The sequence below is a fragment of the Triticum dicoccoides genome, chromosome 4A (assembly GCF_002162155.2).
Source record: "Triticum dicoccoides isolate Atlit2015 ecotype Zavitan chromosome 4A, WEW_v2.0, whole genome shotgun sequence".
NCBI classification, from domain to species: Eukaryota; Viridiplantae; Streptophyta; class Magnoliopsida; order Poales; family Poaceae; genus Triticum; species Triticum dicoccoides.
The window spans coordinates 290,831,188-290,847,458 of record NC_041386.1 but is presented as its reverse complement, the minus strand read 5'-3'; the positions used below and the strand labels follow the sequence as shown (position 1 = coordinate 290,847,458).

Sequence of the window (16,271 nt, the reverse complement as noted above, 5' to 3'; positions counted from 1 at the left end):
TATGATGACATTCCTGACCCCGCGGAGTTCCTCTAGCTCTACGCCTTGAGCATCGATGCGGCGAACGGCGACGACAAGGTCATGGCAAACTGGTTCCCCATGGCCCTCGAGGACGGCGCGCGCTCCTGGCTCATGAACCTGCCTGAGGGGTCGATCTCTTCATGAGGCGAGATATGTGACCAATTAATCGCTAACTTCAAAGGCACACACGATCACCCATCACCATCAACAACATGCAGCGTGTGTGGCAGCGCCCTAGCGAGACCCTCCGCAAGTACATTCAGCGCTTCAGTCAGGTGCACCATCAGATCCCGCGAGTTTCAGATGAGGCCATCATCTCGGTGTTCTGCACCGGCATCACAGACATTGGTATGCGCGAGGAGCTCGCCATCAAAGACGATCCGGACTCGATGCTAGAGCTCTTCAACCTCGCTGACAGGTGCGCCAAGGTTGAGGAAGGCCGCCTCTTCATCCACAACGACCCCGACACCATGCCGGACGACAGCAAGGGCAAGGACGTCAAGCGCAAGGGCCCTGTCGTGCTAGCAACGGAGCCTGAGCAGAAATGCGACGTGACCGCGACGAGCCAGAGAAGGACAACTGCCTGTTCTTTGTCTACCACAATGTGCGCATCCACAACACTGAAGACTGCCAGGAGCTCAAGTCGCTCTGTGACGAGCGCTTGGGCCGTCGAGGGGACCGCAGCGACCGCGGCGCCGGTCGAGGAGGTGGCTGTGGCGGCAGCCAATGGGACAACCGCAACGGCAAAGGCAACCCCCTTCAAGGCTGCCACGATCAACCTCATGAGGGCACCTGGAGCGACTAGCCTCGCGAGGCGCATCCTCAGGCCAACGCTGCCCTTCCGCCACTGCCGTCGCCGCCCAGGTGGAACGACGTCAACCAGCTTGACGAGGGGGCTGTGGGCTACCAAGAACCCCGTGTGATAGAGGCAAAGGTGTCCCATGTTTCAATGATATGATGGCTATCTTTTTGGTGGAGTAGACTTTGACGATCCGACTACGAACATGCGAGGACGTCGCGCCTTAGCAATCACTAAACCAACTTTGAGTGGTAATTGACCATGCCGGAGCATGATCAACCTGACCACGAGGGTCTATTTCCTTCAAGCAAACAAAGAATGAGCAAGAAATTGAGACTGCAATCTGGATATTGCGAATATAAGAGGAAAGCTTTATTGATCAAGATGGGGTTCTCTGACGTCTTGGTCTGGTCGTTGAACACAAACGAAGTACGCGAAGTTGCAACTATGGCAAACTTTAATCTAAACAAAATCTAATGTCTAAACGATGCCCTAAGGGCTGTATATATGGAGGAAGAGGGGGAGACTTTCGTGGCCCCTTGGAGGAGGGGTCCTAAACCAACCCTAACTTTGTTTTCCCCACACATACAAACTCTAAAAACAGCCTATACTTTAGTATTTTGAAATTACATGGGCCTGGCTCAATAATAAGGTAACACAACACCTATAATAGCCTCTGGACGAAATTTATGAAGTGGCATCTTGTATATTTCGTCCAAGGCTTCATGCACTCATTATGGTGGCTTCAAAGTCCTGAAATCATCATTTGTAACTCCGTTCCTGTTCCCCTTGCGCATGCCATCATCTCCATGCTTGATCTTGCTCCAAAGGTCATCCTTCTTGTCCAAGCTAGGCCCTTCATTTGTAAGGAAGACAATAGTATCCAATTTAGGTTGCATCATATTCTCATGAACATTAGAATCATTACCAACAAACAAAAAAATCTGGTAATTTAATTGGCATGCGTGAGCTCTAGTAATTGGTCCAGTACGTATAACAGCAGGGGGTGTGGGTGTAACAATGGTACTGATGTCTCTCATCACCGTGTAGTGGCCTGCATCCTCAGGGGAGCTCAGGCCCCAGCGTCTGACCGCCTCTCAAGCAGTTCTCTCGCGAGGTGAACGCTGCCCTTCCGAGGCCTGAAGCTGCGCGGCCCCTCAAGTGGTCGTGGTATGCCATCACATTCGACTCCAAGGACCACCGCAAGTCTACAGCCGCAGCTGGTGCGTGATACGTCTCCAACGTATCTATAATTTTTTTATTGTTCCATGCTATTACATTATCTATTTTGGATGTTTAATTGACTTTATTATTCACTTTTATATTATTTTTGGGACTAACCTACTAACCCAAGGCCTAGTGCAAATTGTTGTTGTTTTTCCTATTTCAGTGTTTCACAGAAAAGGAATATCAAACGGAATCCAAACGGAATGAAACCTTTGGGAGAGTTATTTTTGGAACAAACGCGATCCAGGGGACTTGTAGTAGACGTCAAGAAAGGAGCAAGGAGGCCACAAGGTAGGGAGGCGCGCCTGCCCCCCACCCTCATGGGCCCCTCGCAGCTCCACCGACCTACTTCTTCCTCCTATATATATCCATATACCCCGAAAACATCCAGGAGCACCACAGAACCCTATTTCCACCGCCACAACCTTCTGTACCCAAGAGATCCCATTTTGGGGCCTTTTCCGGAGCTCCGTCGGAGGGGGGATCAATCACGGAGGGCTTCTACATCAACACCATAGTCCCTCCGATGATGTGTGACTAGTTTACCACAGACCTTCGAGTCCATAGTTATTAGCTAGATGGCTTCTTCTCTCTCTCTGGATCTCAATACAAAGTTCTCCTCGATCTTGTTGGAGATCTATTCGATGTAATTCTTTTTGCGGTGTGTTTGTCGAGATCTGATGAATTGTGGGTTTATGATCAAGATTATCTATGAACAATATTTGATTCTTCTCTGAAATCTTTTATGTATGATTTGTTATCTTTGCAAGTCTCTTCGAATTATCATTTTGGTTTGGCCTACTAGATTGATCTTTCTTGCAATGGGAGAAGTGCTTAGCTTTGGGTTCAATCTTGCGGTGTCCTTTCCCAGTGACAGCAGGGGCAGCAAGGCACATATTGTATTGTTGCCATCGAGGATAAAAAGATGGGGTTTATATCATATTGCTTGAGTTTATCCCTCTACATCATGTCATCTTGCCTAATGCATTACTCTGTTCTTATGAACTTAATACTCTAGATGCATGCTGGATAGCGGTCGATGTGTGGAGTAATAGTAGTAGATGTAGAATCGTTTCGGTCCACTTGTCGCGGACGTGATGCCTATATACATGATCATGTCTAGATATTCTCATAATTATGCACTTTTCTATCAATTGCTCGACAGTAATTTGTTCACCCACCGTAATACTTATGCTATCTTGAGAGAAGCCACTAGTGAAACCTATGGCCCCCGGGACTATTTTCCATCATATAAGTTTCCAATCTATTTTATTTTGCAATCTTTATTTTCCAATCTATATAATAAAAATACCAAAAATATTTATCTTATTATCTCTATCGGATCTCACTCTCGTAAGTGATCGTGAAGGGATTGACAACCCCTTTATCGCGTTGGTTGCGAGGTTCTTATTTGTTTGTGTAGGTGCAAGGTGACTTGCGTGTAGTCTCCTACTGGATTGATACCTTGGTTCTCAAAAACTAAGGGAAATACTTACGCTACTTTGCTTCATCACCCTTTCCTCTTCAAGGGAAAACCAACGCAGTGCTCAAGAGGTAGCAAGAAGGATTTCTGGCGTTGTTGCCGGGAAGATCTACGCCAAGTCAAGTCAAGTCAAGACATACCAAGTACCCATCATAAACTCTTATCCCTCGCATTACATTATTTGCCATTTGCCTCTCGTTTTCCTCTCCCCCACTTCACCTTTGCCTTTTCTTCGCCTTCTTCCCCTATGTATCTTTGTTTGTGTTTCCATGTGCCTTCTATTTGCTTGCATCTTTGCTTGCTAAAAATCTATTGATATGGATCTACTTAAAGTGTTCTACTTGGATCATCTTCGATCCTTATGCACTCGTGCTGAAACCCCAACTAGCCTGGTTGATGGGAAATCTTTAGATGAGCATGCTCATTTTGTGCGTCACCGTTTGTCTGAAAAAGGGAGACTCTTATGGGATCAAATAAACAGATTGATGTGTTATGCTTGGAATCTTTGTGAAATTTATGATTTTACTTATTGCTCTAAGAACCCTAAAAAAACACCTCCCCTACCTATGTGAGTTTAATGATAATGAAATCTTATCTTCTTATGCAAAGGGTGTTTATAGTTACTACGATATCGAACAAATTGAAGAATTGGTTGCTTTTAAGGGTGCTTATGAAGTTGCTTCTTTGATTGAAAAGTATGATGTTACTCTCTACAAATCTGAAAATTTTGACATACTTAAATATTGCTATGAAAACTATGCTCATAATGTCTATGTCAAAGAATTTATTGAAAGAATGACTGTCGCTTCGGAAGAAAATAATGATATGCATGAATCTATAGATAATTATGATTCCGATGATTTGATTAAAATATCCCTTGATGAACATGATGCTTGCTATTCTTGTGGCCATGATGCCAATATTTATGAAGATGAATTTGCTATAGTTCCTTATGTTAAACATGAGATCGTTGTTAGCGCACCCATACTTGATAGTTCCTTCGATGAAAAGCATGATTGCAATGATGTTATTATAAATTCTATTAATGTCAATTGTGCTAATAATATGCAAAACCCTAAGCTTGGGGATGCTAGTTTTGCTACGTCCTCTACTTGTTGCAATGATCATGATTGGGGTGATTCTTCTTTTGATCTTGAAAATTTATTTAAGCCCCATGATGAATATGAGATTGATGATAGTGTTTGCAATGTTATTGAAAGTGGGTTTGGAAGAATGTCAACTTTAGATCCCACATATTTGGAGAATGTTCAATCTTATGAATTTTTTGATAAAAGTGGGTTTGGAGAGGTCATGACTTTAGTTAATTTTAATCCCACTATTTTGGAAGAGTGTCAACTTTGCATACATGTGGATCGTGTTAAGAATATGTTTTGTGATTGATATATTGTTGAATTTGCCTATGATCCTACATGTAATTATTATGAGAGAGTAAAATATGGTTGTAGAAATTTTCATGTTTCTAAACTACCTCTCTTTATGTTGAGATTGCTATTGTTTCTTTCCGCTTCCTTGCATATGCTAGTTTTTGTTTATCTTGATAATTTGTTTGCCTATAGGATGCCTATGCATAGGAAGTATGTGAGACTTAGATGTGTTTGTCACATGTTTTACGATGCTCTCTTTGTGCTTCAATTCTTTTCTTTCATGTGAGCATCATTAAAATTATCAGTGCCTAGCTAGGGGCGTTAAACGATAGCGCTTGTTGGGAGGCAACCCAATTTTATTTTTTGTTTCTTGTTTTTTATTCCTGTTTAGTAATAAATAATTCATCTAACCTATTTTTAGATGTGGTTTTATGCTTTTAATTAGTGTTTTTGCCAAGTAGAATCTTTGGGAAGACTTTGGGGAAGTTTTTGCGATCTTGCTGTAAAAAATAGAAACTTTAGCGCTCACGAGATTCGCTGCCATTTTTTACTGGAGAGTGTGATTAGTTTAGTTATTTTTGAAGATGATTAGTAGACAAATTCCTAACATCCACCAATTTATTTCAGAATTTTTGGGGTTACATAAGTATTCGAAACCTACAAATTACTACATATTGTTCTGTTTTCGATAGATTCTGTTTTTCGTGTGTTGTTTGCTTATTTTGATGAATCTATGGCTAGTATCGGAGGGTATGAACCATGGAGAAGTTGGAATACAGTAGGTTTAACACCAATATAAATAAATAATGAGTTCATTAAAGTATCTTAAGTGGTGGTTTTTTTTTCTTATACTAACGGAGCTCATGAGATTTTCTGTTAAGTTTTGTGTTGTGAAGTTTTCAAGTTTTGGGTAAAGATTTGATGGATTATGGAATAAGGAGTGGCAAGAACCTAAGCTTGGGGATGCCCAAGGAACCCCAAGGTAAAATTAAAGACAACCAAAAGCCTAAGCTTGGGGATGCCCCGGAAGGCATCCCCTCTTTCGTCTTCGTCCATCGGTAACTTTACTTGAGGCTATATTTTTATTCACCACATGATATGTGTTTTGCTTGGAGCATCTTGTATGATTTGAGTCTTTGCTTTTTAGTTTACCACAATCATACTTTCTGTACACACCTTTTGGAAGAGACACACATGAATCAGAATCTATTAGAATACTCTATGTGCTTCACTTATATCTTTTGAGCTAGATAATTTTGCTCTAGTGCTTCACTTATATCTTTTAGAGCACGGTGGTGGTTTTATTTTATAGAAATTATTGATCTCTCATGATTCACTTATATTATTTTGAGAGTCCTTTAGAACATCATGGTAATTTTCTTTGGTTATAAAAGTGGTCCTAATATGATAGGCATCCAAGATTGGTATAATAAAAACTTTCATAAAAAGGTGCGTTGAGTACTATGAGAAGTTTGATACTTGATAATTGTTTTGAGATATAAAGATGGTGATATTAGAGTTGTGCTAGTTGAGTAGTTGTGAATTTGAGAAATACTTGTGTTGAAGACTGCAGGTCCCGTAGCATGCACGTATGGTAACCGTTGTGTAACAAATTTGAAACATGAGGTGTTCTTTGATTGTCTTCCTTATGAGTGGCGGTCGGGACGAGCGATGGTCTTTTCCTACCAATCTATACCCCTAGGACCATGCACGTAATGCTTGGTTTTTGATGACTTGTAGATTTTTGCAATAAGTATGTGAGTTCTTTATGACTAATGTTGAGTCCATGGATTGTACGCACTCTCACCTTTCCATCATTGCTAGCCTCTTCGGTACCGTGCATTGCCCTTTCTCACCTTGGGAGTTGGTGCAAACTTCGCCGGTGCACCCAAACCCCGTGATATGATATGCTCTATCACACATAAACCTCCTTATATCTTCCTCAAAACAACCACCATACCTACCTATTATGGCATTTCCATAGCCATTCCGAGATATATTGCCATGCAACTTTCCACCGTTTCATTTATGACACGCTTCATCATTGTCATATTGCCTTGCATGATCCTGTAGTTGACATCGTATTTTGTGGCAAAGCCACCATGCATAATTTATCATACATGTCACTTTTGATTCATTGCCCTTCCCGGTACACCGCCGGAGGCATCCATATAGAGTCATATTTTGTTCTAGTATCGAGTTGTAATCATTGAGTTGTAAATAAATAGAAGTGTGATGATCATCATTAATAGAGCATTGTCCCAAATAAAAAAAGGGGGAAGGCCAAATAAAAAAAGAAAAGGCCCAAAAAAAGAGAAATAAAAAGTGTACCATGATCTTTATGATATAGAGTCTCTTGTTTTGTCACTTTCATATACTAGTGGGAATTTTTCATTATAGAACTTGGCTTGTATATTCCAACAATGGGCTTCCTCAAATGCCCTAGGTCTTCGTGAGCAATCAAGTTGGATGCACACCCACTTAGTTTCTTTTGTTGAGCTTTCATACATGTATAGCTCTAGTGCATCCGTTGCATGGCAATCCCTACTCCTTGCATTGACATCAATTGATGGGCATCTCCCTAGCCCATTGATTAGCCGCGTCGATGTGAGACTTTCTCCTTTTTTGTCTTCTCCACATAACCCCCATCATTATATTCTATTCCACCCATAGTGCTATATCCATGGCTCACGCTCATATATTGCGTGAAAGTTGAAAAAAGTTTGAGATTACTAAAGTATGAAACAATTGCTTGGCTTGTCATCGGGGTTGTGCATGATGAGAGCATTCTTGTGTGACGAAAATGGAGCATGACCAAACTATATGATTTTGTAGGGATGAACTTTCTTTGGCCATGTTATTTTGAGAAGACATGATTGCTTAGTTAGTATGCTTGAAGTATTATTATTTTTATGTCAATATTAAACTTTTGTCTTGAATCATTCGGATCTGAATATTCATGCCACAATAAGGAAAATTACATTGAGAATTATGCTAGGTAGCATTCCACATCAAAAATTCTGTTTTTCTCATTTACCTACTCGAGGACGAGCAGGAATTAAGCTTGGGGATGCTTGATACGTCTCCAACGTATCTATAATTTTTGATTGTTCCATGCTATTATATTATCTGTTTTGGATGTTTAATGGGCTTTATTATACACTTTTATATTATTTTTGGGACTAACCTACTAACCCAAGGCCCAATGCAAATTGTTGTTTTTTTGCCTATTTCAGTGTTTCGCAGAAAAGGAATATCAAACGAACTCCAAACGGAATGAAACCTTCGGGAGAGTTATTTTTGGAACAAATGTGATCCAGGGGACTTGGAGTAGACGTCAAGAAAGGAGCGAGGCCACGAGGCAGGGAGGCGCGCCTGCCCCCCTGGGTGCGCCCCCACCCTCATGGGCCCCTCGCAGCTCCACCGACCTACTTCTTCCTCCTATATATATCCATATACCCCGAAAACATCCAGGAGCACCACGAAACCCTATTTCCACCGTCGCAACCTTCTGTACCCAAGAGATCCCATCTTGGGGCCTTTTCCGGAGCTCCGCCGAGAGGGAATCAATTGCTTGATTTTATCCCATCTTGTATTGTTGTCATTGAGGATAAAAATATGGGGTTTATATCATGCTGCTTGAGTTTATCCCTCTACATCATGTCATCTTGCCTAATGCGTTACTCTGTTCTTATGAACTTAATACTCTAGATGCATGCTGGATAGCGGTCGATGTGTGGAGTAATAGTAGTAGATGCAGAATCATTTCGGTCTACTTGTCGCGGACGTGATGCCTATATGCATGATCATGCCTAGATATTCTCATAACTATGCACTTTTCTATCAATTGCTCGACAGTAATTTGTTCACCCACCGTAATACTTCTGCTATCTTGAGAGAAGCCACTAGGGAAACCTATGGCCCCGGGGTCTATTTTCCATCATATAAGTTTCCAATCTATTTTATTTTGCAATCTTTATTTTCCAATCTATATAATAAAAATACCAAAAATATTTATCTTATTATCTCTATCAGATCTCACTCTCGTAAGTGACCGTGAAGGAATTGACAACCCCTTTATCGCGTTGGTTGCGAGGTTCTTATTTGTTTGTGTAGGTGCGAGGTGACTTGCGTGTAGTCTCCTACTGGATTGATACCTTGGTTCTCAAAAACTGAGGAAAATACTTACGCTACTTTGTTGTATCACCCTTTCCTCTTTAAGGGAAAACCAACGCAGTGCTCAAGAGGTAGCAGTGCGCTGCCCATGCTATGCACCCCCACCATCAACAACATCGCGGTCACCAAAACCCTCATCGACAGAGGCGTCGGCCTCAACGTGATCTCCATCAAGACCTTCGAGACGCTCCAAGTGCCCTACGACCAGCTGATGCCGGCCAGGCCCTTCTTTGGGGTGATTGATGGGTCTACCACCCCCTGGGGCAAGTGCGCCTCCCTGTCACATTCGGCACCCGCCACAACTACCACACCGAGCTCATCGACTTTGACTGGTGCACATCGGCCTCCCATATAACGCCGTTCTGGGATATCCGGCACTCGTCAAATTCATGGCAGCAACCCACCGCGGCTACAATGTCCTCAAGATGCCTGGCTGCAGTTGTGTCATCACCATCACCTATGATGAGAAGGACGCGGTCTGTTCCCTCGAGCACGCTTGCCGGGTCGTCGCAGCCACACATTCGGATGGCGAGGACTCCGCCAGGCCTCACGAGGCTGCTCCCGCGAAGAAGAAGCAGTTGCTCTTCCAAGGTCGCCCCGAGGCGAAGAAGGCATCGGCTGATGGTAGCGTTCCAGAACCTGCCCTCGCCATTGGCGCCTGCGTTTCTCCCACATAGGAAGGCGCGCTCGGCACCCCCCTTCGGGCAGGCACGGGTGTTCTTTTCCTGGAAAGCATCTGACCTGCCTGTGGTGCCGAGGGAGGTGATCGAGCACCACCTAGCGGTGTGCCTTGGTGCAGGCTCCGTCAAGCATGGAGCGCAGCACCAGGCGCCAGGGAAGCAGGAATTCATCGTCTGAGAGATTTCCAAGTTGTGAGAAGCTCTGGCCATTCATGGGGAGCACTGCCTCCAACGGTCCACCAACCTGGTCATCGTCCCTGAGAAAGGCGAGAAGGAGCGCATGTGCATCGACCTCGCGAGCCTCAACAGGGCCTGCTCGCAGGACCTCTTCTGGCCATCGCATGTCGGCCGGGGCACGGGCCTCGCCACCAACTACACCCACATGCCCTTCGGCCTGATGAACGCATGTGCCACCTTCCAAAGGCTGGCGCGGCTTGCGTTGGAACCTCACGAGCCTCCTGGCCCTCGCGAGCCCCTTGGGCATTGGGGCCGCTGTAGCAGCCGTCCGGCTGCACCCACGGGCCCAGCGGCGTGCGGTCCGCCATTTCCTCCACGAAGGAGTCTGGGAGCCGGAGCCAGGATCAGTGCTGGCGATGCATGCCCACGATGAATTCGGGCGCCACGTCGGTGGAGTGACTCCACGCCTGGGGAGGCAAGGCAGCCGCGATGCCTCGGCCACCTCGGCCATGGGCGCCTCGCCCCCAGCGTCCGTGCCTAGTGGCGGCGCCCCACCCGTAGCCGCTGGGACCAGCGTCGGCGACCGTAGGAGAGCGTATGTAGCCTCGGGGACGGCACCCTAGGCGCTGCACGAGCACGTCCTCTTCCCCTCGCCATCGTTGCAAAGGTCGTCTTGGATCTTGGAGCAGGAGGGAGGAGCTGGAAGAAGAAGATGAGCCGGCGGGTCCTGCCCCCTTGCCCTTATATAGCGCTCGACGGAGCAGCAGTTCGCGCCCCCTCGCCTTTGTAAGGAAGATGCGGGACAAGGAAGGTAATGATGGCCTCGTGTCGTGCATGGGCAGGCTTTATGTCAGCCTGGGCGGTTGCCAAGGTGTCGTGGGAGAAGTGGTGGCGCCCTACACTCCATCATGCGCCACGCATCGCGCCTGGGCCGCAAGCAGTTAGGGCCCGCGTTGTTTTGCCCCCTCCCCCCCCCCCCAAACAGGCGGAGACGTGCGTGCCGCGGGCTTGGGGGTTACTGTCAGGCCCATGGGATTGGGGGTACCCAGGCCTGTCTGCCTTTGGCCCAGGGCGTGGCGCATACCCAAGGATCCAGCAGCTGGCCCACCTGCAGACGTCACAAGCAAGACCCCATGCGAGGTCCTTGCATAGCGAGGCCCCCAACAGCAGGCATCTTGAGGGGACTGGGCGGCCCCACCGGAGCCCCGCGAGGCCCCCTCTCAAGGCGGTCTCCCAAGGCAGCCTCCTGAAGCCCTCTCGTGGGGCGGACAAGTCAAGAGCTACTCGCCTGGTCGTGTGGCCTCGTGCCTTCACGTGGGGGACGCGCGATGATGAACGGTGCCAGAGCCGTGCCAACATGCGCGGATGGAGAAGGTTTCCACTTTGGTGCTAAGGGAGCAAGGCCAACGCGTCGGTTCCCAAAGCAATCCCCAAAAGTTGCCTGATCGGTGCAAGAAGACTAGGACGACGGGCGCGCAGGACGGAGGTCACCAACGAGCCAACCGACGCGTCATGGACAGAGGATTTGCACGCGAAGACCACCTTTTCTCAGGATAGACTGCGCCCCTGTCCCCTTTCAAATTGCCGTTGTGTGGCAACCCTTCCCACCGGTGTTTTCGGGGGAAGAGAACCAAGGCGTATATAAAAGCGGGGCAGGGAGCTGCCGTTGAGGAGGTCGACCATTATGGCTCTCCAGCACTTGTACTCTTGTCTCCACCACCATAGCAATCCACAACCAAGCAGAAGTAGGATTTTACACCGCAAGGCCGCCCGAACCTGCGTAACCACCGCGTCTCCAGCCGTTTCCGCTAGCTCGCTCCGGTCATAACTCCGTTGTGACTCATTGTAGAAAAGCGTAGGGCGTCAAGAACGAGCGCAACCCAGAGTTCGAACCTTAGGGTCCCCGGAGCCCCGATTCTGACATATACATTTTTTTAAAACTGGACTAGTATCATATATATGATATGATACTCCTCGCTACGATCAGCCTGATACCCTATATCTTGCCATCCCCAAGTGGGTCCAGTGTGGGCCATTAATGTCGTTGTATTACACCACGTATTGATTATGTATAGCAACGATGTGGGCCATTTATGCCTTTGTATTACACCACTTATTGATTATGTATATATATAGCAATTCCAGTTATGTAATGTTCTTGTAATTCCTCCGTCTAGGTGAATAAATCACCTTAGGAGTGGCAACGCAACCTAGGTGGCTTTAGATTGGACGAGGAGAGCACTAGGAATAGCTGAACTTTCAATCACAACGCTTTTACAAAAGGAAGCAAAATCAGCAATTAATCGCTAGTTATTAGGATGCCTTTTCAGATGTCCATGTTGGCCCACGTATGTGATTCCATGCTGGCCACTATGCATGCACTGGTCAAGGGGAGGGGTTTCCACGGGGGAGAACGAGGCAGGGAGGGAATCGAGCAGGATGCGGGCGCTCGTGAACGAGGTTGGGACGGGATCGGGGAGAATTTGTTCTGCGCCTTATGGTTTTGAGAAAATGTGAATTTCGTAAGATGATTTATTCACCTAGACGAAGGGAGTATTAAATATTCCTTGGTCACGAGGTTGTGCAACGTCGTCCAGATTTCAAGGGAATTTACCGGCAGGTTCCAAAAGTCCGCGTCCAAGTTCGGTTTTTTTTAGCGAAATGGAACTGTTTGACCAAGTTTTTTGGCCCACCCTTAAACTGACCGTATTTCAGGGGGTTTTTTCCTTTTTTGAGAAGAGACCGTATTCCAGGTAGGCCCCAAGTTTTTTTTCTTGTTTTAGGATCAGGTAGGCCTCAAGTGCAGTGACCATATTTCAGGCAGGCCTCAAGTGCAGTGACCGTGGGGAATAAGCCCGTTGAACTCCTACACATGGGCCAGGACCCAAAGTACATCGATTGTCGTTACTGAAAACGTGAAGGTGAGACCAGAAAGATTGTGCCACATGGCATTCAAAAAAAAGATTGTGCCACGTCGACCTGCAACTCCCGAAACTCAAGATCACCTTCAAATCAAGTGCACAAGCAGACTCCCCAAACTCAAGATCACCTTCAAATCAAGTGCACAAGCAGACTCCCCAAACTCAAAATCACCTTCAAATCAAGTGCACAAGCAGACTCCTTTTGGCCCTCAACAAATAGCCAAAGCTCCGAACATTCCCCAAACATTATTTGCATATGAATGACGTTGTTGAATTTTAAATATGGGCTTAATTAAATGTCACGCATGTGGCACGAACACATGCTTTATGACAAGTTTAGTGATACGACCACATGGCAATTCCAAACATTTTTTATAGTGATACAAGGATGACAACTCTAATTATCAAGCATTATCATTTTGGGCGAGAGGGGGGAGGGGGGTTGTTTTTTTAGATGGCAACTTTAGTTGTAGCATACATCAGAGCCGGAGTGTTTCGTCCCACACGTGTGGCTAATCATTTGGGTTACGTATGGCGCTTACCATTTGGGTTAAATAAAGGAGGCGTCCTACTAAAAACAGACTTATTTTGGATTACTTTTCAAGTACTCCCTACGTCTTATAATATAAAAAGGTTTTTCAAGTTAACATAGCTTAAAAAACATTCTTATATTATGGGACGAAGGGAGTAGTACATTGCAAGTTGCAACTGCACTCCAATTTCTATTGGCAGCAAGCGTACATCATGAAAATAATACCATTTTACAAATATGAAAATTACATGGATGCGCCATATACTTCATCCAAACTGAAGAACTTGATGTTTTTACTAGAAAGCCCATTTGTTTTAAAGAACTATATCAAGTCCAAAATCTTAAGAAATACTCCCTCCGTCCCATAATATAAGACGTTTTTTAACATTAGTGTAGTGTTAAAAACCGTCTTACATTATGGGACGGAGGGAGTACTTATGAGGTACATTTGTTAAGAATGTGCATAAGGGTTAGGGTTATAGACGCAATAAAATAGCATCATCGAATGTAAAGAGCTTGGACCGACAGATCAGCGAAAGGACAAAACTAGCACAAGCTGTTTCCAGCAAGTGGAATCAATGCCTTAATCCAACTCCATCTCGTTATCCCGCGCTGTGCCTCTGCATGACCAGATCTTTATAGTTCTATCATGTGAAACAGTCACAATGTGTTGTCCATCTGCACATATCATATAGATAAACAATTAATTACATGTTTAGTTTGATGCTTCGGTTGGAGCTTGGCAAGTGAACACAATAATACGAAGTCAATCTCTTGGGTAAATAGAATATAGTAGACAAAAATAACTTTATTAACTATAGAACCTATCAATATTGTTCAAAACGTTTTCATATCAACAATAAACAGTTCAGAAGGGTGATATTTTCACCAAATATGTCGTAGAAGAATTGAGATGGAAAGGAACACAATCAACAGAGGCAAAGGGAGCAGTGCACCACCAAGCATGAATAATCAAATATTATGGATGATTAGAATTAGTAAAAGTATAAGAGCATCTCCAATAGATGGTCCAAACTTTGGCGGTCCAAAACCGGAGATGTAAAATATGGACTGCCAAATGGTGCTTTTTGGAGCTCCGGAAAATGCTCAACTCCAACAAATGGTCCAAATCAGAGATGTAAAAAAAAAAAGCAACTTCAACAGATGGTCCAAAACGAAGATTAAAACGACCAACTACTACTTCATCTCAACATAGTTCAAACATGAAATTCAACATAGTTTCATACACAAATTCAACTACTACTTATTCGAACTACTAGATGAAACTACTCCTCGTCGTCCGAGCTGCGGAACTGCTCCCAGAACTCGTCCTTGGTCGGGTCATCGCACTCCTCGTCCTCCTCCTCGGAGTCACCCTAGTCCTCATCCGACAACTCGATAGGGATCACAGTCGAGGAGCCGGCCTCGTCCTCCTTCACCCCCTTCTTTTTCGCCACGATGTCGCGCAGCTCGGCCTGGACATACTGCGGATGCTCCCGCGCGAACCGAGCCATCGCCGCCTCGTCGCTCTCGCCCGGAGCGACGACAACCGCCGGTCTCTTCTTCGCCTTCTTCGCCGGCATCTCCTCCATCCGGATGCCCTGCGGCATGAGCCACTCCGCCATCGCCTGGGACTCGATCTCCAGGAAGTTGAGGTCCATCTTCGGCCGTCCGGCACGCCACACCGCCACATCGTAGGCACGCGCGGCATCATCGGCAGTGGGATGCGTGCCGAGCCACCAACGCCGCCCGATGTTGAAGAACTCCACTCCGAAATTCCCGGAGGGCTTCGCCCTCACGCAGAAGAAACCGGACTTGCCCTTCGGCGCCATCGGGGAGCGGGCGGCGGACGAACAGGAGGCGGCCGAAGAAGAGGCGGACGAAGCGGGGCCGGGCGGAGGACGGACCGGAGGCGAAGGCGGTCGAAGAGGAGGCGAACGGGGTGCGGAGGCGGCCGGAGAGGAGGCGAACGGGGTGCGGAGGCGGCCGGAGAGGAGGCGGACGGGGTCGGGGCGGCGCGGAGGCGGACGGGGTCGGGACGGGGCGGAGGCGGCCGAAGAGGAGGTGGACAGGGTGCGGAGGCGAACGGAGAGGAGGCGGATGGGGTCAGGGCGGCGCGGCGACAGGCGGCGGCCCAGGCGGGGTGGAATCGGCGGCGGGGGTTTAGATCTACGGCGGGACCAGTTGCATCTCGTGATGTAAATTTGCATCACAAAGTTTTCAATTTTACATCACCGGGAGGCCGCGGTCCAAACTTTTTTACATATGGACCCTCTGTTGGAGCAGCGCTTTTTGCCCCAGACGGTCCAAAAGTTAGGTATTTTTACATTTGGACCATCTATTGGAGATGCTCTAAAGGTCACACATTCAAATAATAATAATTGAAGGAAAGCAATAGGAAGGGTAACAGAAGTGTCATGCATTTTATGAGGTGGTACATCTTGCAGTTTAACTATTCAAAGAAAGATGGTCAATCTTAGAATCTTAGTTTAGCAGTTTTCACTAAATAACGGCTCCTGGTTCAGAAAAAAGAACGTCCTACTAGTGTAAGACAATCTAGAGGGCACTATGTAATTGTTATGCTGTAAATAAAGAAACAAGTGAACAGTAAAAGATGTGAATGTGAATGATCCAACTTGTTTCTTAGTGTGACAAGATAAAGAAAGGACTAAATTAGTTATTCTCGAAGAATGCGCCACACAGATAATTCTGCACACAAATAAGTGTAGGTGCTTAAGCAAATGGTTACCTCCACTAATATCCAGACTAGTAACCTTTGACTCATGGCCTGCCAAGCTTTTAATTGGTTTGTAATCCCGAGTTGACCATAGCTGGAAAAATATTGAAGATGAGTGAGCTAAGTAGGGAGG

The 16,271-nt window shown here is 46.0% G+C and overlaps 1 protein-coding gene across 1 annotated transcript in view; it reads right to left on the bottom strand.

The window, feature by feature from the left end:
* Positions 1 to 13,578: 13,578 nt before the first annotated feature.
* Positions 13,579 to 16,271, bottom strand: part of LOC119285800 (U4/U6 small nuclear ribonucleoprotein PRP4-like protein) — a 5,353-nt gene continuing 2,660 nt past the window's right edge. Inside the window, exons 4-5 of the mRNA XM_037565132.1 lie at positions 16,151 to 16,232; positions 13,579 to 14,079 (exon numbers count right to left, since the gene is read on the bottom strand). Coding sequence (XP_037421029.1) covers positions 13,985 to 14,079; positions 16,151 to 16,232 — 177 coding nt within the window. The 3' untranslated portion in view covers positions 13,579 to 13,984. The remainder of the gene's footprint in view (positions 14,080 to 16,150; positions 16,233 to 16,271) is intronic.